Genomic DNA, 26,521 nt, shown 5'->3' with positions numbered 1-26,521 from the left:
AAACTACAATCTAATGACTAAGACGTGCATATTAATCCTTCTGTCTTTAGAGTCTAGATAGATAAATAATTGAGGTAGGTTGATAGATATATTACTATAGGGTGAACAATATGACCACTCTCTAAAACAGTAAAAACATTGATTATTTATGTGTGCAAAATCCCAAATTCTTTCTGACAATTATCAGATACATTTTATTTATAGAATAGAAAGAAAAACTATAAAATATATAATTTATTTTTTTTTCTTGGGAAGTGTAACAAACTGACGGGAGATTGTTATTTAGAAATGCTGATGAGTACCATAAATATATAATGACAATAATCCAATGTTGTCAGGTTCCGTGTATATAGACAGCTAATGTAAAGCTGCATAATTAATGTGTAGCAATACCAGAGGTGTGACAAATTCCCATAATGAGGTTCATGAACGATAGTCAACTGATTGGGATGAATACAGATTTAAGGACATTGCTTTGCTCTCGGCAAGAAGACCTCAGTTGACAGAATATGACCCACTTTATTGATGTGTATTTCATCTGAAAGTAATTTGGATTGAAATATCAACACTGCAATTTCAATGTAAAGTGATTATTAATAAATATTCACTGCAGTGCTCTGCTCTTCATTGCTTTAGTATTATCCACAAAGCTTAATATTTCTAATATATTATAATATGGCTTTTTATAATGCTCTATGGTTCAAGAATAATCAGTATAACCCAATAAATATTTTTACTTTTCAGTTAAATGAATTGCAATATTGATCTGAAGCATGACTAGTTGTATCTATAAGGCAGCCTGAGCCACATAGTCAATTCAGAGGGATAATTTTCACCAAGGTCTTTTTCTAGAATAATTGAGATTTTCAGAGTAATTTGTAACCATAAACTTTCCACATTTGTGACAATTGAGTAAAAGAAGACAAAACTGAGGATCAGATGACAGAAATCATGAGGACAAAAGTGGAGGAGAACACCATGGTGGAAGAGTTGATTAATAGAGATGTAAATTTGTGCTTATAATCATTTTCATAAGTTCAGCTTGAGTATGCAGTGGACTTTTTGGATGATATAAGCCAACCACAGTTAGAATCATAAGTTTCAATGGTGTCATGATCCAGACCGGGTTTTGAGTTTTGTCTCTCCATTTTTCTGGTTTGGTCATTTCAGGGGTTAACTTTTCTCAGCCTCAGTCTGGTCTCAGGTTTGCTATTTAGCTCCGCTGCATCCTGCAGTCAGTGTCAGCTATAGTTCTGCCTTCTAGAAAAGAGAAGACGCGCACTCTTGCTATGAGGATAGGTGCTGACTGAAAGTGGATAGACCACAGGCACAAGTCAATGAATGAACAGTCGCACTCAAAAATGAATTATTCTTGCAAAAGAGTCTTTGAAAAAAATTATTACAATTTTTTTATTTGAATTTTTCAATGGATCAAAATAGTGAAACACCGCAAACTAAGGAAATATTCCAGACGTGAGAGTGTTATATGGTTACGTTTTGACCTAAACCTAGGTCTTTCTCAAACCATACTCAATAGAAGTTTCAAGGTGAAAGATAGGGAGATACATTTCAGAGTCCCAGTTAGGGGCTGTAGCATGTGAGCGGCCCCTGACTGGGACTCTGAAATTTATGCGGTGTTTCACTATTTTGATCCATTGAAAAATTCAAATAAAAAAATTGTAATAATTTTTTCCAAAGACTCTTTTGCAAGAATAATTCATTTTAGAGTGCGACTGTCCATTCATTGACATAGTTCTGCCTTCGGCGTGTCTATCTGACTCTGGTATATTCTGATTTGTCCTGCTGTGATCCCTGACTTGCCCTCTGTCTGTTTATTCCCTCTGTATGTCCTGACTCAATGTTTCCCTGTAAGTTTGTTGACTTCCTGGTTTTGACTTGGCTTGCATTCGGACCTGCTTCTGTCTTTTGTGCTTGTCTTATCTGTTCCAACCATTGCTGATCCCCTGGCTTGTTTATGACCCAGTGTACTGCTGTGACCTCCGGTACTTCTACTCCTGACTCGTTCTGACTCAGCTCATCTGACCATTCTTTCACCACCTGGTGGCACTTGTGCTGCTGCTCAGTTTTGCTACGATGTGTGTGCAACCTCTCTTCCCTCACAAGCACCCCCTGGAGGAGGTTGCGCTATACTGCTTTGCAGTAGCATGACAAAAGGTAAAAAGAATTGTAAATAATTTTCCACCACAAAATAACAAAACAAAGTGACATATGTAGACAAGTCACGAGAGCACATCATCGGATGACCAGAGTATTGACCAATGACCACCTGCGCTCAGCCTTTGTACTAACAAGCCATAGGTGTTATGAATGAGTCACTGTAGAAGGCAAAAACAGAAATACTAGCTAAGTCCAGAAAACCAGAGAAGTTGGCAGCTATCGGATTGCAGACCCCTGAACCTATCAACAACAACTAGCAGTAGCCGTGGGGGGTTCCTACGGTGCCCTAGACTCCTCGATCACAGCCAGAGAACTAAATAGCCTAAAGACAGAAAGGGAAATCTAAACTGCCCCAGAGCAGACCAAAAAGCAATAGGCAGCCCCCAACATATAATGATGGTTAAGCAAGATGAAAAAACACTCACACATATAGAAAGATAGGCTGAGCAAATGATGGGGCCCAAGCTAACTAAATAGGAAAGGATAGAAAAGCTGCTGTCTGCAATCCGCCAAAACCCTATCAAAACAAGAGCCAACAGACTGATAGGGAAAAAAGCCCTGAAGACTCTAGGCTTCAAAAAGACTATATCAGTACTCAGGTATTTTCTGAAGACAGAGCAAAAAGGAATTCAGCTCACCCCAGCAGGGAATGGCAGAAATCCAGAAAAACAAGGCAAAACAAAACCAAAACACAAATACAAAAAGCAGAGCAGAAAACTTAGCTTTTGAGGAGCAGGAATCAGACTGGTCTCCTAGAATCCCTCAGAGAGATCACCAGCAAGGCAGAAGGGCGTCGGCTGCCTTATATCCAGTCAGCAATTCCAGTCACCCAGTCATCATCATCCTGCACAGGTGCTTGGTAATTAGCCTCACTACCTTCCTTCACCAGAAGAGGGAGTTCATCAGACCTCAATGGTGAAGGGGAAAATGAACTCACAACACATAGGGCAATAAACCGCAACTGGTCACAGAACTACCAAGGTTAAGACAATATCCACTAGCAATCATATCAGTGATGTCTGTAAGGGTTAATAAAGATGATATAATTGATTTGACACAAATGAAATTCACTTTAAATTTGGCGAAAAATTTAGATTTGACAAAATCTGATTTTTATACAATTCAATTGTTAGCTGTCAGCTGACAATTTGTTCTGTTTTTAGGGCCAAGAAATGATTAAAGAGGATATCTGGAACTTTGCGTAAAAAAACCCAAAAAACAAACAGTTGCCTAAACACTAGCAGTCAGGTAGTTGCAACCTACCACCCTGATATGCCCAGCGCGAGTCTTTGCCAGCACACAGCGGTCACAGGCTGCTCCTACCGTCGATTCAGCCACCTCTCCTGATGTCTCGTTAACAGATCGACGGCTTCTTTTCTGCTCTGTTGACAAAACGTGACTGCCGACATCATGCTGATTGACAACCGAATCCCCGCTTCCTAATTGGGGAAGGGAAGGCGGCTGTTAATCTGCATGATGTTAGCAGTCACACCCTGTGGAAAGAGCAGCCAGGAAGAAAGTTGCCACTCTGTCAACAACATGACATCAGCAGAGGCATTAAGGCACCAGCAGGAGTGGTCTGTGACAGTTCTGTGCCTGGCTAAGAACTGCATCTGGCACAAAAAGCAGATAGGCAGCAGTTACCTGCCTGCTAGTGCTTAGGCACATTTTTTCTTTTACCAAGTCGCAATTATCCCCTTTATGAAATAAAAATGAATTACTCATCTTTCCCCTCATCTATTCCACCATTGCAGCTCTACACTTGCTCCTACTGGCAATAGTATTCTTCCGTTCAGTCCTCACTGTTCTCTTCCTACAATGACTACATCTCCTGCAATCTGATGATAAGCATTATAACATCAATTAAAATTGCCTGTCATGTTGTAGTGTTAGATCTACCCAGCACCGGAGAGTTTAGACTGAAGAATAGAACAGAGCGAGAGGAGAACCCAGTTGTAGTCTGGAGAGATCTTGGAGAAAATTCAATGAAAATCAAATATTCTCGACTTCGAGCAAATCTATCAAATTCAAATTTTGGCAGATTTGATCATCTCTATGGATCATGTTATGGATCATGTTCTTAACCATCGGTTACTGATAGTATTGCAAGCACTTTATATAATATATTGGACCACCAGGTAATGGACAAATTACAAGTTACAAAGGAGTCCTTTCTAAGGACTGGCTCAACATATCCTAAGATGTATGGTGCAAGTTGACTACCTATTGAAAAAAATAAATAGATGATTTTGCTAAACTCTGAGAAAATTTTATGTGCCTATATAGGGTCACATATGGTTGTGATGTTGGTTGCAAATTGCTAAAGATTGTGGTAATGTGTTGAATGAGGAGATAAAAAATTAGAGTTCTTAGCAAATCTTGTGGAAAGTAGATCGTAGATGTTTATCACCAATCTTCATAGAAGCGAACAATTTTGCCAATCCATTCTTCAGCTATTTCTGCAAATTACTTTAATGGAGGTATAGAATGAGGAAGAACATAAATACATGGACTTTTATTTACATTATTATGGATGTTTTTGGTACTTATAAGGGTCGTGGGTTGCATTGATCATTTTCCTGAAGCCCCTTTGACTTTTCTGCTCATCTTATAAGATATCATCTTGACAATGATATGCGATTTTATATAGTAAAATCTATTATATAGATTTGAAATTCTCCACTTAACTTGCATCTCAAATGAATCAAAGGAGAAGAGAAAATATTTGCTCATCTTTGGAGAATTAATTCTCCACAATGGAAATCAGCAGCAAATCGAGCAGTTTTGCCTTTTAGAAAACTCAATGCGAAAGAAAATTTTTCAAGATCTACTTAATTCTACTTGTTATTTAGTATTCCAAGAGAACAAGGTTGTTCACTGAGGGAAAAAAAATTCTGATCATTTATTTAAAATTATAATAGTAAAATGTAAAAGTTGTGATTAAGTCTCGAAATATTTTCCCCGAGGAAGAATTATTCACTGTTGACTTAAAAATATGTTAAACTGATTAGAACGTCTGGAAAAAAATAGATGTACGACTGCCTTGTCTCCAAAGAAATTACATGAAATAATGCATTTCCAAGATGGTATAAGATTTATTTTGAACATCCAAAGCTGAAATTCGTTATACGGCATCAACAGGAAAAGCACTAGTTGAAAGAGTAGTTATGTTATGGTTATTGAAAATGTAAAAATTAAATATTAAAATTTTTGAAAATGACAATCCTTAGATCCTGTGTAAAATATATGCTTTTCCGCTTTTCAACGTTAATAAGACCTAAGACAAACATTTTAGTTTTTACTAGTACCTCAACTTAATAACCCTTAAAAACCTAAATGTAGCTTTCATTTTAGATGGCTTTTCAGGATAAGCTATGGTGTGCCTACGCATGAGAAAATACACAATATTTGCTTATCAGCCAGCAATTTTTTAGCTTACCAGGCTTTAGGCATCCTGAAGCACGGAAGTCAAGGAACTACTTGCAGTATAAAAAAGAAGAAAAGGTTCCAGCATCATCAATTTGCAAAGTTTATTCCAGTGTATTAAAAAGGATTCTCTGATCATTATAGAGAAAGCAATGCGTTTTGAGCACACAAACTGCGTTCTTAATCAGAGCTTTGATTAATAAAGCAGTGTGTGCATTCGAAAAGAGTTGCTGTGTCTATCTTGGTCATGGAATCCTTTAAAATTGGAAAAAACTTTGCAAATTGAGGAAGCTGCAGTCTTTTCTTTTTTTGTACTTTACTGTAAATAGTGAACATTATACAGTAGTACTAAGCAGACTAGCTGTGAATCCAGCTTTGTAATTTTGAATAACACTCAGTACAAACTGTAGCACTGTCATTACGTCTATGTGCTTCTGGTTCTCTCTCGTGGTTACCTCCTCCTCGCATTCCCCTCTTTATACACTTCTATGTAACCTCATCTCATGGATTATTGAACAGTAGAAGGATTTGGTTATTCTGGCTACAAGCAAGCTAAGCAGCAGTCAAGCCGTTACTGCCAAAGCAGATGGGAATTTAAAGGAATTTTCCACTACTAGGACAGCCCTTTCTTGATCCAAATGTTTGGCCCCCTTAAAATAATAAAGCTTATACATACCTCTGATGCCGACACTGTTCCCTTTGTGTTGGTGTGACACTCCAGAGTCTGGTTGTCACAGTGACATCGCCTCCCTCTAAGAGGTGAAGTCATGCTTGGAGGCAGAAAAGGGACCCCGATGCCAGGCAGCATAGATTTAATCACAATTTCTTGCTGCAAGTCAGAAAAGGGAAATGCCTTATAAATTCTGGCCAGCAGAGGGGGTTGGTGAGTCAGCTAGAAATCAGCTGAGGGGGTTGTCATGGAAACGAAACAGCTGTGAGCTGTGAGGAGAAAGGACATTTTAAATGTGAGGACGTGAGGTAAAGAGATCTTTCTGGAAGATCCTGTTATAGGAAGACGGAGCTGATGTGAGAGGAGCTCGATAGGCAGAGCTGATCTGTGAAGAGGGAAAGGACAATAGCCGAGACTAAGAGACTCTAGGGAAGCTAAAATACTGCATATAGCAGAGTCTTAGGCTGACAGGAACTGTAAGTCCTGATAGCCGAATCTGAAAGTACAGGGGATTGTAAATTCCTGTGCATATTAATCACCTGAGTGTACGGCAGCGGATAAGGATCCCGGGGCCGACAGTGAAGAGAACAGTACCCGTGGAATAGGCTCACGCTGACAGCCGTACAGGTTAGTGAAACCATCACGAATAGAGGGTCACAGCTTAGTTATATACAGCGGAGACCCACACACAAAGCGCAGAAAGGAAGGTCCTAAATCCCCACCTGGAAAGGTGGATCCCCTGAATGCCTCCAGGCGAGCCAAACTCATTCCATCACCTGTATGTGGTACTCCGGACTGCAACCTATTACCAGTAAAAGGTAAAGAAACTGCACCTCTCTGTGTCTTTCTCTCATTTATCTGCACCCCAACGTTTACAGCCATTTTTACTATTTAGTTAACATCTTTGCCCTGGGACTACAGCCCTACCTGTGGGGGCTACAACATCATAGCTGCGCCCAACATCCATCCCAGAGAAGCAACACCGCAGCGCTGGTCACCTCTGACCAGATTACCACAGGTGGCGTCACGTATTTCACCATCTAATAACTTTATTTTCATTTTTACCACATAAATACCACACAACTTTCCCCTATTTTATTACTGGACGCCTCTGGGCCACGGTCGCCGAGACACCGTCCCCCATGGAAGTCGACGGGCCCGGTACCGAGTACCCCCAGGCCCCGCGGGGCGCTCCATTGGCACTTGCGGTTTTGGGGCTCCTGTACTGATTTTGTGACCCCGTCACCCAATCAGCACCAGCGTCACTATCCCCACCTTCAGGCAAATAGAACATGAAGAGGAAGTCTGGGCTGTAGCTGATCCCTGACTTCCTCTTCCTGCTGAATTCAACAGGAGACTGGGACAGTGACCCTAGCACTGATTGAGCGTCGGTGTCACATATCACAACAACAGCAAGGGAGCCCCAGGAGATGGAGTGCCCACACTGAGGGAACAGCACAGCACGGAAGGTGAGTATAAGCTTTATTATTTTATGGGGGCCAAGTGTTGGTCTATGAGAAGAAGTTGTCTAAGTGGTGGGCAACTTCTTTAAGGTGTATAAAAATAGACCTAAAAACCTGTAATATCTTTGTACTTGCACCCCTCCATAAATGCTCTGTAAGTCTACAACTTTAATATGGGGTACAGTTTTGGGGTTCATATTCTAAAAAGCTTATTGGAGCGTGTTCAAAGATGGGCAACTAGATAATTACTGGGAGGGAAGATACCTCTGATAATGAGCGGTTAGACAATTTTTGAATATTCTACTTAGAAGAAAGGTGTTTCAGGGGTGATTCCATTTACATGTATATGTGTATATGTGATCAATATAAAAAAGGGGACAATTCTTCTTTCAGAGGACTTTACAATGGACTAAAGGACATTTATTTTGTGCTGGGTAAAGACAGTTCCAAGTATGCTTGACTGTGTAGTAGCAGGATTACTAGTCCTTTAGTGATAATCTCCTTCATATAAAATGGTGATTTTAACAAAACTACAGCAGTAAGCCCAGTAAATGACACATCACTAGAATCAGGGTCTCAGTCTCCACATCATGCTGCTGACAGATTCCTCTTAAGATCTTTAAATACAATAGCTCCAACTTACCTTAGTAAAGAGTCTATTTATTTGTAAGCCCTTGACCTTTTAACAAGAGCGAGCATAGCTTTAATAATAATTTATAAAATGTTTTAGTTGATAATTCCATCATATTTTTTGGGGCTTTGCAGTTTGTGGCCATTTTTTTAATATTTATCACCAAAAATATTAGCTTAAAAATTCCATATTATGTATTCAGTCCTTGCACTTTATTTTATATTTTAGTAGACTTGGGTTTCCACCAAAGCTTTTCAATCTGTAGGTAATTTATTTGTCACTAGTAGAATCAATTTGTCAATAGATTTTAATGCATACGATTCCACTGAGAGGTCACCGCGTCAATCACAATTACTTTATGAAAGATGACTTGTGTCTATTGTTGAAAACTTATTATTCCGGTGCTTACTCCACCACAGCCTTGGATTCCTTTTATTTCACCATTTCAGTTTCTCTTTTATATTTGATGTGTATTTTATTAGATTTTTTAATGTGACTATTAGTTTTGCTTAGATAAGAAAGTGATGTGATTCACTTATTGTAATCATTCTTAGAAATGCAAGTGGCTGCTCACACAGTATTTCAATAACTTTACATTATTGGGAAACTATACTTAAAGGAAATGTTTCATCCACTTGTATAGCTAATTTTAGAGTTTAAGAAAGTCGGGTTTCATGAAACCCGACTCGAACCGAAAAAAGGCTCATCTCTAATAATTATTATTATTATTTACTAGCTGAAGAGCACGGCGCTGTCTGGGCATAGTAACTAACTACGGTTAGTTATAACAAATTATAATGATTATATCTATATATATAAAGCTGAGTGTAGAGCCCCGCCCACTCCACATAGCCACATTCACTATAATATCCCACATCTATCCCATCAGCCAGATCTACTGGACTACTACCCATATTATCCCACATCATCCCGTCAGCCAGAGCCACTGGACTACTACCCCTAATATCCCACATCATCCCATCAGCCAGAGCCACCAGACAACTACCACTAATATCCCACATCATCCCGTCAGCCAGAGCTACCGGACTACTACCCATAATATCCCACATCGTCCCATCAGCCAGAGCCACTGGACTACTACCACTAATATCCCACACCATCCTGTCAGTCAAAGCTACCGGACTACTACCCATAAAATCCCACATCATCCCGTCAGCCAGAGCCACCGGACTACTACCACTAATATCTCACATCATCCCGTCAGCCAGAGCTACCGGACTACTACAACTAATGTCCCACATCATCCCGTCAGCCTGGAGTCAGAACCAGAGCGCTGAGTGGAACAGTCCTAACTTCCATACCGGGGGGATCCCTTTAAGAGAGGCCTGGCATCAGAACGAGAGCGCTGAGTGGATTTGCCCTGACTTCCATACCAATGATCCCTTTAATAGAAGCCTGAGGTGAGAATCAGAGCGCTGAGGGATTTACCCTAACTTCCATACCGGAGATCCCTTTAAGAGAGACCTGGGGTCAGTACCAAAGCGCAGAGTGGATTTTTCCTCTCTTCCGTATGTAGGATCCCTTTAGGAGGGGACTTGGGTCAGAACCAGAGCGCTGAGTGCTTTTGCCCTAACTTCCATACCAGGGATCCCTTTAAGAGAGCCAGTACCAGAGCATTTGATGGCAATTGCCCTGACTTCCATACTGGGGATCCCTTTAAGAGAGGGCTGGGGTCAGAATTAAAGCGCTGGATGGATTTGCCCTGACTACCATACCCCAGATCCCTTTAAGAAAGGCCTGGGGTCAGTACCAAAGCGCAGAGTGGATTTGCTCTAAATTTCATACCAATGATCCCTTAAGAGACCATGGGGTCAGTACCAAAGCACTGGATGGATTTGCTCTGACTTCCATACCAATAATCCCTTTAAGAGGGACAATGTGCCTACTGGATAGATGATGTGTGATGGGGATATAGGCACGGGAGGGGGGATTCATTTCTGTCATGTGCTCTCTGCTCCTTTCAGGGGGGCAGACAATGGCTGGGAGCTTATGTTCCCAGGGATGCTATATTTCTCCCGCCATGTCAGTGTCTGCTGAGGTGTTGTCAAGTGGGAAAACTGTTGGTCATAGCAACCAATCACAGCTCAGCTACTTTTAACCAGCTCTGGTGAAATGAGAGATGCTTAGTGATTGTTTGCAAGGAAAACTGTTGCTCATAGCAACCAATCACAGCTCAACTTCTTTTAAACAGCTCTGGTGAAATGAAAGATGCTTCGTGATTGGTTGGTGATACACACAAACACATTCATTTTTATATATAGAGATTATTATAGCACCATTTATTCCATGGTGTTTTACATGTAATTATTCAAACCTACATAATAAAAAATACACATTTTCTGCTACTTTTTGTTTTATTTAAAGGCTTATTAAAAATTAACATTTGTACGCTTTGGGTTCAGGTATGAATGATGATGTGGGACAGAGCGACAGACAGGTATGGTATATTGTTTTTTTTTTTAAATTTACTTTTATTACAGGAGATCAAGGGCTTCGCTGGAATTAGGTGTGTAAATAAAAATGGAAAACTGTGTTTAGTCTTATTTCAAATAAAGGACTTTATTCTGGCTGTGTCTTTATTTTTCATATAAATATAGGATTAGTAATGGATAGGTGTCTTATAGCTGCCTCTCCATTACTAAGCACTGGGCTTGATGATGTCACAAGACATCAACCCCACAAATATGAACCCCACTTGGCACCGCTACAGGGCAAGTGGGAAGAGCCATGCAAAGAGCCAGAATTGGCACATCTAATAGATGTGCATTTTCTGGGCAGCTGCGGGCTGCTATGTTTAGGCAGGGGCCAATATCCATGGCTACTTACCAGCCTGAGAATACCAGCCCCCAGCTGTCAGCTTTAGCAAGGCTGGTTATCAAAAACGGGGGACCCCATGCCATTTTTTTAAATCATTTATTTAAATAATTAAAAATATGGTGTGGGGATCCCTCTATTCTTAATAACCAGCCTTGTTGAAGCTGACAGCTGACGATTGCAGCCCCCAGCTGTGAATTTTGTCTGGCTGGTTAGCAAAAATACAGGGGAACCTATGTCTTTTTTTTAATTATTTATTTACAGTGCAGGAGCGGGTAATGATTAGCAGCAGCAGGTGTCAGATAATGGGAGCTGTAGTCTCATCAGCTGACACCAGTGACTGGATGTAAACTTTATACCTCCGATCACAGCTTTTGACAACGTGGGAACTGCGGCTCTCTGACCATCGGGGATGATTCCCCCACAGATCAGAAGCAGTGTTTGCCGCTCTGTCATGCACATGACAGCGTGGCAAACACTGGATGTTCATGCCCCCCATTCAAGTGAATGAGTTCCAGGTTTGGGTTCGGGTACTGTTCTGTTACCCGAACCCGAACTATTTGTAACTGTTCGGCCGAACCTGCTGGACCCGACCATCAAGGTGTCCACCCATCTCTAATAAAAATGCCTTAAAACATTCAAAATATAATAATAATAATAATTATTATTATTATGGTAATCCTTACTGACCTAAAATGGGAAAGATTTATTCTGATTTCATGTCAGATATTGAGAAAAGCATGCAGATGTGTCTTTTATATTGTGCATGGAAACTTCTGGTTTCAACCAATGATGCTTGAATGAAGCATATAGACACATATACATATACACATACATACGTACATATACAGTATATGATGCTTAAAATGAGGGAAGAGAAAAAAAACCTGTCAAAAAACAAAGTTAGGCCGGGGTCACACTAACCGACGCAAAATACGGTCTGTAGTTTACAGGCGTAATACGGATGAATGACCCCTAAACAGTGCTCTGTATGTCATCCGTAATCAAGGTGTGGTCGCGTATTTTGCGCATGTGAGCATCTGTATGTAATCCGTATGGCATCCGTATGCTGAGATTTTCTTGCCGGCTTGCAAAATGGACATATAATGGATCCCTATGACAGGTTTTATAACACAAAAGAATAGATATAGACACATAGAATGCATATATATATATATATATATATATATGTATTCTATTGTGTATATATCTATTCTTTCGCTTGTGTTATAAAACCTGTCAGTGTGAGTTTACTGTATAGCGCACTGAATTGCCGGCTTTTCCAAAAGACACCGGGTGCGTATTTCTCGCAAGTCACACATCTGGTCCGTGTGTAATGCGTATTTTTTGCGCACCCATAGACTTGCATTGGCGTATTACGGGCGTAGTACGCTGACAATCGCAGCATGCTGCGATTGGCACGGACCGTAGAATACTGAGGAGAAATATACAGCTGTTGGGAGCAAACCCATAGAGAATCATTTGTCCGTGTGTAATGCATGCTTTTAACGCCTCTCACTCGTCCGTATTCCTCGCCAGTGTGACCCCGGCCTTAGCCTGCATCTCCAGAGGATTAAATATATCTTTCAGTAATTGTCCCTATAGAGTGGAGTGCTCTCTTTCTTCCCCATGATTATTCTAATATCCTGTGGTTGAATTCTCCATTGCTGTAGAGTAATTGATGCTTTTTTGATAAGAGATCGTTCTAAACATAGTTCTCTCCTTTTATACTTACCACTTTCTTTTTATTAGCTGGGAAGTTCCCGTTGGACTTAACAAAGACCGAGCACAGCTTCACATCTTCTGGATGAGTACATTTGTCCTACAGAACAAAGCGCACATGCTTAATGGGAAAAAAACAACAGCTAGCGCCCTTGACAGCGTGTATCATGAAGAACATTTGATCGACTAAATGACTGTTATTAATCTGAAGATTAAACAAAAAAAGAAAAATGTATAATTAATTATGACGTGGGTGTATCTATTAAGCATTCAAGTCTCTCTCAATATCACCCCCCTCAAAGTTATGACAGTTTTTTACTTTTTGCAAAAATATTGTGATTCCTAATTCCTATGCACATATTAGATGTAAGGTTCAAGATACAGTTCTGTACGTTATTACTTATAGCCCTGGTGGCAATAGTGCCAAAAGTGGCTCAGTGGGCAAAATGAGCACTAAATTCCAGAAGTTAAACGACTTAGATGCCACAGTCAGTATTGACAATGGCTCCTAAGCAGTTAGAAAGCTGGAAGGTAATCACTCTGAGGGGTGGCCATATCATTAGTGCAGCCTGTGCAGCTGCACAGGGGCCCGAAAGTTAAAGGGGCCCATCTCTATCTCCAAAGCAGGTGGAATTGTGCATTATGATGAGCTATTGGACTTCAAAGGGCCCATATACTGTTCTTGCTCTTTTTCGTCTGCCAGTGACTCAAGCACTTGATAGGTCCACTTAAAAGTCACCCCAATGGCTTCCATTTTTACACTGTTACGCGACCCCATACAAATTAGACGAAAGCCATCCGAGCCTGTCGAAATGTGCCATCCGGACTCTCCTCCGATTGACAATGTTGAGGAGAGAAGGATTCACCAAAAGTTGATCCTTTTGATTTCTGGGAGAAAAGGAGCTCAAACATTCTGATCACAGGAGTGGATGAAGGAGTCAGGGAAGCTGATGGCGGAATAATTGACAGCTATGATTTTGGGGCGTCTTTACTTTATCAATGATGATCACAATGCATTGCACTACTAAAGTACTGCAGTGTATCACAGGAGCGATTAGGCTCATGCAAGTTTAATTACTTTAGTGGGTCTGACATTAAAATTGGAAACACTAGTTTAAAAATTTGTTGAAAAATAAATATGCAAACACAAAGTCAAAATAAGAAGTGTACGCTTTACATGAAAAATACAATAATAGTACTCGTAAATGAAAATACATTTGATTTGCATAGTCATCTTTGTAATGACACAAGATGAAACTAGAATGATGCCAAATAAATTATTTCCATAAGAAACTTTTCCCTACTGCAGCTTTCAGGGAAAAAGTTTTATTTTTTTTTTTGCGTTCTTGCTATAGAATATACATTATACGGTATATTGAAAAATAAAACTATTGAAAGATATAACTCACCATCCAAAAAAAAATATATAAATGATATGGCTCATGGAATAAGATTAGGGAAAAAAAGCAAGCAAAGTATTTAACCCCTTCATGACCAGAGGTATATTCGTTTTTGTGTATTCGTTTTTTGCTTCCCCTTCTTCTCAGAGCCATAACTCTTTTATTTTTTGGTCAATATGATCATTTCTGGGCTTGTTTTTTGTTGGACGAGTTGTACTTTTTAACGACTCCATTGGTTTTAACATATGGCGTACTGGAGAAAAAATTCCAAGTGCGGTGAAATTGCAAAAATTTGCAATTCCACAATAGTTTTTTGTTCTGCTTTTTTACTATGTTCACTAAATGCTAAAACTGACCTGCCATTACGATTCTCCAGGTCATTGCGAGTTCATAGACACCAAACATGTGTAGGTTCTTTTTTATCTAAGTGGTGAAAAAAAATTCCAAAATCTGTTAAAAAAAAAATTGCGCCATTTTCCGAGACCTGTAGCATCTCCATTTTTTGTGGTCTCGGATTGGGTTAGGGCTTAATTTTTGTGCACAGAGCTGAAATTTTTAAAAATACCATTTTGGTGCAGATACGATCTTTTGATCGCCTGTTATTGCATTTTAATGCAATGTTGCAGCGACCAAAAAAACCCGTAATTCTGGCATTTTGACTTTTTCCTCGTTACACTGTTTAGCGATTAGGTTGCCGTATATACTCGAGTATAAGCTGACCCGAGTATAAGCTGACCCCCCTAATTTTGCCACAAAAAAACTGGGAAAACTTATTGACTCGAGTATAAGCCTAGGGTGGGAAATGCTACATAGATTATTCCCCCATATGGTGTCCCCAGAAGAAGCTCCATAGATTATTCCCCCATATGCTGACCCCATAAGAAGCTCCATAGATTACTCCCCCATATGCTGACCCCATAAGAAGCTCCATAGATTATTCCCCCATATGCTGACCCCATAAGAAGCTCCTTAGATTATTCCCCCATATGCTGACCCCATAAGAAGCTCCTTAGATTATCCCCCCATATGCTGACCCCATAAGAAGCTCCTTAGATTATTCCCCCATATGCTGATCCCATAAGAAGCTCCTTAGATTATTCCCCCATATGCTGACCCTATAAGAAGCTCCTTAGATTATTCCCCCATATGCTGACCCCATAAGAAGCTCCATAGATTATTCCCCCATATGCTGACCCCATAAGAAGCTCCATAGATTACTCCCCCATATGCTGACCCCATAAGAAGCTCCATAGATTATTCCCCCATATGCTGACCCCATAAGAAGCTCCTTAGATTATTCCCCCATATGCTGACCCCATAAGAAGCTCCTTAGATTATCCCCCCATATGCTGACCCCATAAGAAGCTCCTTAGATTATTCCCCCATATGCTGATCCCATAAGAAGCTCCTTAGATTATTCCCCCATATGCTGACCCTATAAGAAGCTCCTTAGATTATTCCCCCATATGCTGACCCCATAAGAAGCTCCTTAGATTATTCCCCCAAATGCTGACCCCATAAGAAGCTCCTTAGATTATTCCCCCATATGCTGACCCCATAAGAAGCTCCTTAGATTATTCCCCCATATGCTGCCCCCATAAGAAGCTCCATAGATTATTCCCCCATATGCTGACCCCATAAGAAGCTCCTTAGATTATTACCCCATATGCTGACCCCATAAGAAGCTCCTTAGATTATTCCCCCATATGCTGACCCTATAAGAAGCTCCTTAGATTATTCCCCCATATGCTGACCCCATAAGAAGCTCCTTAGATTATTCCCCCATATGCTGACCCCATAAGAAGCTCCTTAGATTATCCCCCCATATGCTGACCCCATAAGAAGCTCCATAGTTTATTCCCCCATATGCTGACCCCATAAGAAGCACCTTAGATTATTACCCCATATGCTGACCCCATAAGAAGCTCCTTAGATTATTCCCCCATATGCTGACCCTATAAGAAGCTCCTAAGATTATTCCCCCATATGCTGACCCTATAAGAAGCTCCTTAGATTATTCCCCTATATGCTGACCCCATAAGAAGCTCCTTAGATTATTCCCCCATGTGCTGACCCCAGAAGAAGCTCCTTAGATTATTACCCCATGTGCTGCCGCTGCTGCTGCATGTAAAAATAAAAAAAATGACATACTCACCTCTCCGTCGCTGGGTGTCAGATACTCACCTGTCCCGCGTCCATGGCTGCTCACCGCTATCTGCCACGTCATCGGTCAGTGACATTCAGACTGCAGGGGGCATGGCGCGCACTAATCACGTCACCATGCCCTCTGCTGTCTGAAGTCACTGACCGATGACAGACAGCAGCAAGCAGCCAAGGACGCAGGACAGGTGAGTATCGCTATACTTACCCGTCCTGACGCTGTCTCTTGAGCCCCCAGCTTCTCCACTCTCTCTCTTCCTGCGTTCAGCGGTCATGTGATACCGCTCATTGAAACTCATGAAAATACGCATATTCATGAGTTTTAATGAGCGGTACCACGTGACCGCTGAAGGCAAGAAGAGAGAGCGCGGAGAAGCTGGGGGCTCAAGAGACAGCATCAGGACGGGTAAGTATGACCTGACACCCCCGTCCCCCCTCCTCCTCTGACCCCCCGGTGTATATGACTCGAATATAAGCCGAGAGGGGGACTTTCAGCCCAAAAAAACGGGCTGAAAATCTCGGCTTATATTCGAGTATATACGGTAATTCTTATTTTATATTGATAGATTGGACGATTCTGAATGCTGCGATATCAAATATGTGTAGGTTTGATTTTTTTATTGTTTTATTTTGAATGGGGTGAAAGGGGGGTGATTTGAACTTTTATATATTTTTTATATTTTTAAAAACTTTTTTTACCTTTTGCACGCTTCGATAGCCTCCATGGGAGACTAGAAGCTGCCATAACCCGATTAGCTCTGCTACATACAAATGAAAATAACTGTCCTCAATAAAAGGATTTTTTTTATATGGATCTGATGTGCCAGCTATAAGAAGTCTAGAGTAGAAGCCATATGAAAATCAGGTTGAAAGTGCTCAGGGGAGTGTCAGTGCATTAGGACTGCCTCCTTCAAGTGCTATGACACGCCCCCAGTGCACCTGAATGGCATTTGGCTTCCACACTAGATTTCTCATGAACGGCTCATCAGTCTTCTACAAAAAAAAGGTTTCATTTTTATTAGGGGACAGACACCTAAATAGCCAAACTATTACTTCCATATGTTAAAATGTTCTGGTAAATTAGCTGCGCCCACAATTCACATAATTTGATCTAAGATGACTGGAGTGTTTGAAGACATGAATATGGTTTTCAGTTATTGTTGGCTATTGTGATAGTTCTGCTTTTTTTCTTTTTTAACATCTAGAAGTATAGACATAACTTACCTTGTGGTTCTCTGGATCCACACCACGGCTGTTGCGCTTAGTGTTCACCCTTTTCCTCCTTTTTCGTAGAACTATATAAATCTGGACATACACCAGGAGTGTGACAATAAAGGGGACATAGAAGGATACAACAGAGGAGTAGATGACAAATGCAGGGTTTTCAATGAGGCACTCATTAGAAGCTGGAACAAAAAAAAGATTAGAACAGGATCATTCTTTACAAATGGTCCATGACTTAGAAATTGATGAACTTTCCTTAGGCTAAGGCATCAATATCAGATCTGCGGGGGCTCGAAACGTGGCATAACCACTGATCAGTTGTGAGCTGCCCCCTTGGCAGACAGATATACACAATGTACAGAGTCAGAACAGCATAGCTCCACACACTGTGTAGCGGACATTCTTAAGTACTGCAGTTCAACTCCTATTTACTTCAATAGGAGGTTCGGTGTAACACCTGAGAATGGCCACAACAGAGTCTATGGACCTATTCTTTTTGGGTTCTATGCACAATGTAAAACTGGCTGTTAAGGAAACAGGACACAGCTGATCTGTAGGAGGTGCCAAGTATTTCCCTCTGCCCCACCGATCTGATATTTATACCCCTTCTATAGATAATATATCAATAAAAAGAACCTAGACAACTATTTTATTATTAAACATGACAGTTCAGTTGCATTTTCATGGTAAAATCAAAAAACTACTGGCGCTAAACCTAAGATTTTTTCTAGGGATTCTTAGCTGCCTGTTTGGATGACAACAACCACCTGTTGTCGGGAAATTAAAAAGAAACTCAGAAAAAGTCCAAAACGGCGCTCAGAAGCCAATTACTGTACCGCTGGTGGTAAATATTAATCTGCAAGAGATTTATAAAAGTTTCCCAGGGGCCAGCGTACAAGAAATTGCTGCTCCTGGAACCATACTGTGAGAAGGTACGATCAGTATCATCGGAAACTTAGAATTTGCTGCTATGAGGGTGATATAAATTAGGCAGCGGTGTTCCAATAGTTCACAGCATGACAGAATGGATCTTCAATCTGAACACCCTGAACCCGCATGGTCTGAACAATGATGTTGAATTGTTCGGCTTTCAATAAACCCTCTCCCATTTTAGTTCCTACTCTAAATTCAGAATTACGAACTCATCAATTTAAATCCTTTTTCCTTTTTTTTGTTTGTTCATATACAATCCTCAAGAATAGCCGCACGAGATATGAATTTACAGGTTGACCAATGATATGTAAGAATTGTAAGGTAGCGCTGTTATTCAAGTAGAGGATACTCGCTTAGCCGCCACAAAACCAGATCCGGCACGGGTTTTCCATAAACAATCATAGTCCATGCAGTTTATTTATCATCATAAACCCACAGCAGCAACTAGAGTTGAGCGATACCGTCCGATACTTCAAAGTATCGTATCGGATGGTATCGGCCGATCTTTAAAAAAAGTATCGGTATCGCCGATTCCGATACCGGAAGTCCCATTCAAGTCTATGGGACTTCCGGTATCGGAATAAGAAAAACCCTTTCCTGCCCTTGTACAGCCTCTCTGGGGTCTGTACGGGCCTTTCGGGGGGCTGTGCCGGCCTGCCAGGGGGTCTGTGCAGGCTCCGGTGGTCTGTGCCGGCCTGCCGGTGGTCTGTGCAGGCTCCGGGGGGCTGTGCCGGCCTGCCGGGGGGCTGTGCCGGCCTGCCGGGGGGCTGTGCCGGCCTGCCGGGGGGCTGTGCAGGCTCCGGGGGTCTGTGCAGGCATCGTCCGATGGGACTACAAGTCCCATCGGGCGATGCCTGCTACCATGACAGTGATTGACACATTAGCCAATGATGGGACAGTAGTAGTCCCATCATCCGGCTAATGTGTTAAATGTAAAAAAAAAAAAAAAAAAAAAAAATTACATGCTACATACATACAACATGCATACTACATACATGCTACATTCATACTACATACATGCTACATTCATACTACATAAATACTACATGCAACATACATACTACATATATACTACATGCATGCTACATACATACTGCATGCTACATACATACCACATATATACTACATATATACTACATGCATGCTACATGCATGCTACATGCTACATGCATAACACATATATACTACATGCATGCTACATACATACTACATGCTACATACTACATATATACTACATGCATGCTACATACTACATGCTACATACATACTACATATATACTACATGCATGCTACATACATACTGCATGCTACATGCATGCTACATACATACTACATGCTACATACATACTACATATATACTACATACATACTACATACATACTACATGCATGCTACATACATACCACATACATAACACATATATACTACATGCATGCTACATACATACTACATGCTACATACATACCATATACATACTACATGCATGCTACATACATACTACATGCATGCTACATACATACTACATGCTACATACATACTACATATATACTACATGCATGCTACATACATACTACATGCTACATACATACTACATATATACTACATGCATGCTACATACTACATGCTACATACATACTACATACATACTACATGCATGCTACATACATACCACATACATAACACATATATACTACATGCATGCTACATACATACTACATGCTACATACATACCATATACATACTACATGCATGCTACATACATACTACATGCATGCTACATACATACTACATGCTACATACATACTACATATATACTACATGCATGCTACATACATACTACATGCTACATACATACTACATATATACTACATGCATGCTACATACTACATGCTACATACATACTACATACATACTACATGCTACATCCATACCACATATATACTACATACATACTACATACAATACATTCATACAATACATACATAGACATACAGTACATATAACATAGAGTAACATACTTACCAATACTTGTCACATTGTTCCCCGAAGCCATTGTCTTTTCCGGGATAAATATTAACATAACAAACCACAAAAATACTCACCCACGATCCGAAGCAGTCCACGAGTGTGTCCCACGACGATCTTGGGTAGAGAACTGCAGCATCAGCTGTTGCTGCCGTTCTCTACGGGCTGCAGGAATCCAATGACGGAAGGTAGGTATCCTTCCGCACTGTATTCCTCCGCCACTTAAAAAAAAAAAAAGTCCCTAGTCTCACTTTATGCCATTGCTGTGTGGGAAATTCCCATGCAGCAATGGCATAAAGTGAGACTAGGGACTTTTTTTTTTTTAAGTGGCGGAGGAATACAGTGCGGAAGGATACCTACCTTCCGTCATTGGATTCCTGCAGCCCGTAGAGAACGGCAGCATCATCTGATGCTGCAGTTCTCTACCCAAGATCGTCGTGGGACACACTCGTGGACTGCTTCGGATCGTGGGTGAGTATTTTTGTGGTTTGTTATGTTAATATTTATCCCGGAAAAGACAATGGCTTCGGGGAACAATGTGACAAGTATTGGTAAGTATGTTACTCTATGTTATATGTACTGTATGTCTATGTATGTATTGTATGAATGTATTGTATGTATGTAGTATATATGTGGTATGTATGTAGCATGTAGTATGTATGTAGTATGTATGTAGCATGCATGTAGCATGTAGTATGTATGTAGCATGCATGTAGTATATATGTAGTATGTATGTAGCATGCATGTAGTATATATGTAGCATGTATGTAGTATGTATGTGGTATGTATGTAGCATGTAGTATGTATGTAGCATGCATGTAGTATATATGTAGTATGTAGTATGTATGTAGTATGTATGTGGTATGTATGTAGCATGTAGTATGTATGTAGCATGCATGTAGTATGTATGTAGCATGCATGTAGTATGTATGTAGCATGCATGTAGTATGTATGTAGCATGCAGTATGTATGTAGCATGTATGTAGTATGTATGTAGTATATATGTAGTATGTATGTAGCATGTAGTATGTATGTAGCATGCATGTAGTATATATGTAGTATGTAGTATGTATGTAGTATGTATGTGGTATGTATGTAGCATGTAGTATGTATGTAGCATGCATGTAGTATGTATGTAGCATGCATGTAGTATGTATGTAGCATGCATGTAGTATGTATGTAGCATGCATTATGTATGTAGCATGTATGTAGTATGTATGTAGTATATATGTAGTATGTATGTAGCATGTAGTATGTATGTAGCATGCATGTAGCATATATGTAGTATGTATGTAGCATGTATGTAGTATGTATGTAGTATGTATGTAGCATGCAGTATGTATGTAGCATGTATGTAGTATGTATGTAGCATGTAGTATGTATGTAGCATGCATGTAGCATGTATGTAGTATGTATGTAGTATGTATGTAGCATGTAGTATGTATGTAGCATGCATGTAGTATGTATGTAGTATTTTTTTTTTTTTTTTTTTTTTTAACATTTAACACATTAGCCGGATGATGGGACTACTACTGTCCCATCATTGGCTAATGTGTCAATCACTGTCATGGTAGCAGGCATCGCCCGATGGGACTTGTAGTCCCATCGGACGATGCTTGCACAGACCCCCGGACATCAGCACAGCCCCCCGGCAGGCCGGCACAGCCCCCCGGCAGGCCGGCACAGCCCCCCGGCAGGCCGGTACAGACCCCCACAGGGTGCACAGACCACCGGCAGGCCGGCACAGCCCCCCGGCAGGCCGGTACAGACCCCGGGCAGTCCACACAGCCCCCCGGCAGGCCGGCACAGCCCCCCGGCAGGCCGGCAGAGACCCCCGGAAGGCCCGAAATGACGGCGCATCATGATGAGTATCGGCCGATACCCGATACTTGCGGTATCGGAATGCTCAACACTAGCAGCAACATAAACTTCATAGTATCAGCATAACGTCCATGACAGAGTTCAGCTCTGTAATCCCTGTGGTCACACAGGTTATGCATACACAGGCTCTTCAGCCTCAGTTATCTCACCCACATCAGGATTTGCCTCACGAGTCACGACTGCTTCATACTCCAGACGTTCATTCCCTCCCCTGGGAACTCTCAGATACTGGCAGCCATTACATCCAGCATTCACTTGCTATCAGGAAAGGAATCCCCATCTCCCAGCGGGACCTGCCACAGCGGACCAACTGGGTCCAAGCATTCACTCATATAACCTACCCTGGCCACCTTATATGGTCCGTAGCCACGCCCACCGAGTCACATGGCTATGACCTCATCACAGGTTCTACAAGCATTCATACATTCTTTAGTATGGCGTTCTATACACACCCCTGGGTGGATTTGTAGGTAACTCTCCCTAATCCACTGACACGAAACCTCAGCAGTATCACCGCTGATTCACACATACATAAGTCTTCATCTCAAGGCCACCCACCTTGAGATACATTACAATCATTCAGCATCCTACGCCTATCAGGACACTTGAAATGCTTATACTCTTGTCCTGGGTCACCCACACAACGCCCCCTAGCGGACACAGTGGTCACTACACCATAGAATATTAAACTTTATTTTACTTTATACTGTATATTGAACTTTACTTCTATTTTTCTAAGTTAGCTAAATTGAGGTTGTATACATATAATTTCACCGATGAGTCCTAAGGGGTACTTTGTATATCAGGGGATTTGTGCCCATGAGACACGTGCACGTACTAACATACACACCCATTAATTGGGCAGCATGTATGCACTAGTCCAAACATTCAAACTACTCTGGGAACTCCTACATATGTCGGTATTTAATTAGGGATCCTATAATAATAAATGGGATTCTTAATAGGTGATTTAAATATGCAACAATTAAAAGGTAATATGCACAGTTTATATTTTTTACGCTATTTCACCTTAATTTATTGACCCATTTTACTTCAATTTATTCCACTTTAATTATTTGTTTTTATTATATATATGTTTTCTTGTTTCTCATAAACATCTCATAAGCAAACAAAGATATGTACCTCTCTTATATGCCCTGTGAAATTTGAACTTCAAATCACCAGCTCCAGCTACTTTGCCCATTAACCCCCCTCATTGCACATAGCTGCTCAATCATGCCAAATGTTCACCCTACTAGGGCTGCTATTATCCCTGAGGAAGGAAGCCGCTAGCTCCTGAAATGTGTCGGATTAACACTCCAACATTACCCTTTAGACCTTACCCTAGGTACTGGGGTGACGCCACTACCCAAACTAGTAGCTGTATTCACCACTTAGGTCAAATGGCAGTGATTTACGTGCGCTTGCCACCGGCCGGGGCAGTGTCTATTCATTATCACTGCCCAGCACAGCCCTCTCTAATATCCCTGAACTTCACATACCGCGTTTGTCATCTTTAACCAACATGAAGCAGGCTAGTGGATAGGATCTTCGAGCCCTACACCCACTGCAACATGTCCTCAGCTGCTTGATTACCCTACACACAGACCGCGTTCTCTACCTGCAGTGCGTGGCTTCATCTATCTCCACTGCTTGTCTTCTCCAGAGTCTGACGGCACGCCGACACATGTGACACGCTGGTATCCTGGCTATGTGCACTGATGACCGGACTGTTTGCCCGCCTGAGCCAGCAGCATAGTCAGACCGCTATCATCGTACCCAGCTTAACTGAGCAACCATCACAGTGCAGCTCTTTTAACAGCCCGCCACCCATATTATCTAATACTGATCGCTCTACTACTGTAGAAATCACAGGAACGCGGGATACAGTGACGGACGGGAGGCCGAGCAAGGGATAACAGGTTTATTAACAGGGGAAAACTCCATGCAGGGAGGTAAAGAGCTAAACAGTATAAATGGCAAAGAGAAGTGCAATAGTTCAAATAACGGCAATCTGGTAGCAAACGTATCAGGAAGTCCTAACACTGCAGCTCCTGCTGTGAAATTAATAGCGCCGACAACGGCGGGTGTGGTGTCTTTTCTAGTGTGGTCCGGCAATCGACAATGCCCTGTCTTCTGGTGACAGTGGTCGGTCTCCGGTACCTTCCACTGCCCCTAGTCTATATACTGTAGTGGCTAAGCAACGGTGAGGGCAACTGTCCTATACGATCCCATCATAGCTCTGCAAAATATGCGATGGTCAAGTTGGGTCAAACTTGTCTGGGCAGATATTCTCTAGCACAGCCGGGGTGTGGATAACGGTCATGTGTATCTAACCGTAATAAGAGTTTAATCAGAGGGAAAGTTTTTGGATTTTTAAATTAGGGACACTAGCACCAGATGGGTTAAATCTCACAATTGAGAAACCCTTCTGACACTCACTTTGCTATTGTACCAGCTATGTTGCTTTTTAATATTTTTTTTATCCTAATTTTTAATGTCTCTATTAATATTGATTGCTCATTGTACTTGTTATGTAATTTTTTATCTACACCCTATTTAGTTATTTGTTTTTACTTTATGTACTATGTTTTAAATTCCCATGACATATTAATCACTTGACACTTCCTATTAGCTACTGCCTCTTTAAATACCTGCCCCCCCATGTGATCTGTGTACTGCCACCTGAGGAAGACAGATTATTCTGTTGAAACGCGTTGTGGATTATGCAATAAAAAGAAGATTTTAATCTACTCTCTCCTTTCTTTGCGCTCCTTTTTGACAGGGATATAACCCAGAGCAGCACCTGGCTTGGCTCTGCTCCGCTGGCACGGCTCTGCTCCGCATGTCTCTGCTCTGCATGGCTTTGCTGGCACAGCTCTGCTCTGCATGGCTCTGCTCTGCACGGCTCTGTCTGCAGGCGACCGGCGCACCGTCGCCACACCGGTATCCTCTGGTGGGGGAAGCAGGACACGCCACTCACCACTCTGTGCGCTGCTCTCTGTGCTGCCCTCTGCACTGCACTCTGCCGGTGCCAGATTCACTTGCTTTGCACACTCTTTTTATTACTCTGATGCTGCACGCCCTTTTCAGGCTCTCCCCTCCCTCCTGGGTTCAGATGTTGGTCCACCTCACTCAGGCTTCCCCCCGGCAACAGGGGAAGGTCTGCCTCTCTCAGGCTTCCCCCCTGAAACAGAGAATGTAGTCTTTTTAGTTCCAGACCTGGCATGCAGGTACCCGCGGTCTGGACAATCTCCGTACACTACCAACGCACCACGCCATGAGCTATTGACAATGGTTAAGGTAATACTTCTATTATAACCAATTGCTTGGTACAATTCATACAATATTGTTGGTAGGGTTCACTAGGGTGTTGTAGGGATTTTCACACATTATCCCAGCTATTTATAATACATATATAAAAATATTTTTACTCCTGGAATTTAGTAACTACACTTTATTATAGTGTCCGCGCCCTTTAAATTACACCGGACTCTTGATGAACTATTGGAACACCACTGCCTAATTTATATCTCCCTCATAGCAGCAAATTCCAAGTTTCCGGTGATATTAATTGTACCGTCTCACAGTGTGGTTCCAGGAGCAGCAATTTCTTGTATGCTGGCCCCTGGGAAACTTTTATGTGAGGACTAGTGTTGAGCATTCCGATACCGCAAGTATCGGGTATCGGCCGATACTTGCTGTATCGGAATTCCGATACCGACATCCGATATTTTTTCAATATCGGGCATCGGAATCGGAAGTTCAAAGTTGATTGACAGCCGAAATGACGTCATCATGATGCGCGGTGTGTGCGCATCATGATGCGCCATCATTTCGGGCCTTCCGGGGGGTCTCTGCCGGCCTGCCGGGGGGCTGTGTGGACTGCCCGGGGTCTGTACCGGCCTGCCGGGGGGCTGTGCCGGCCTGCCGGTGGTCTGTGCACCCTGTGGGGGTCTGTACCGGCCTGCCG

At 41.6% G+C, this 26,521-nt stretch overlaps 1 protein-coding gene across 3 annotated transcripts in view; it reads right to left on the bottom strand.

The window, feature by feature from the left end:
* DRD2 (dopamine receptor D2) overlaps nt 1–26,521 on the bottom strand; it is a 443,649-nt gene that overhangs the window by 5,347 nt on the left and 411,781 nt on the right. For all 3 annotated transcript variants that reach the window (XM_073585298.1, XM_073585299.1, XM_073585300.1), the window contains 2 exons: nt 17,710–17,891; nt 12,939–13,025 (listed from right to left, as the gene is read on the bottom strand). In XM_073585298.1, coding sequence (XP_073441399.1) covers nt 12,939–13,025; nt 17,710–17,891 — 269 coding nt within the window. The remainder of the gene's footprint in view (nt 1–12,938; nt 13,026–17,709; nt 17,892–26,521) is intronic.

The sequence above is a fragment of the Dendrobates tinctorius genome, unplaced genomic scaffold (genome assembly GCF_039654945.1).
Source record: "Dendrobates tinctorius isolate UK_male_01 unplaced genomic scaffold, ASM3965494v1 ptg000086l, whole genome shotgun sequence".
Taxonomy (NCBI): Eukaryota; Metazoa; Chordata; class Amphibia; order Anura; family Dendrobatidae; genus Dendrobates; species Dendrobates tinctorius.
The sequence above is the reverse complement of the archived record's forward strand: the minus strand, read 5'-3'. Positions and strand labels throughout refer to the sequence as shown.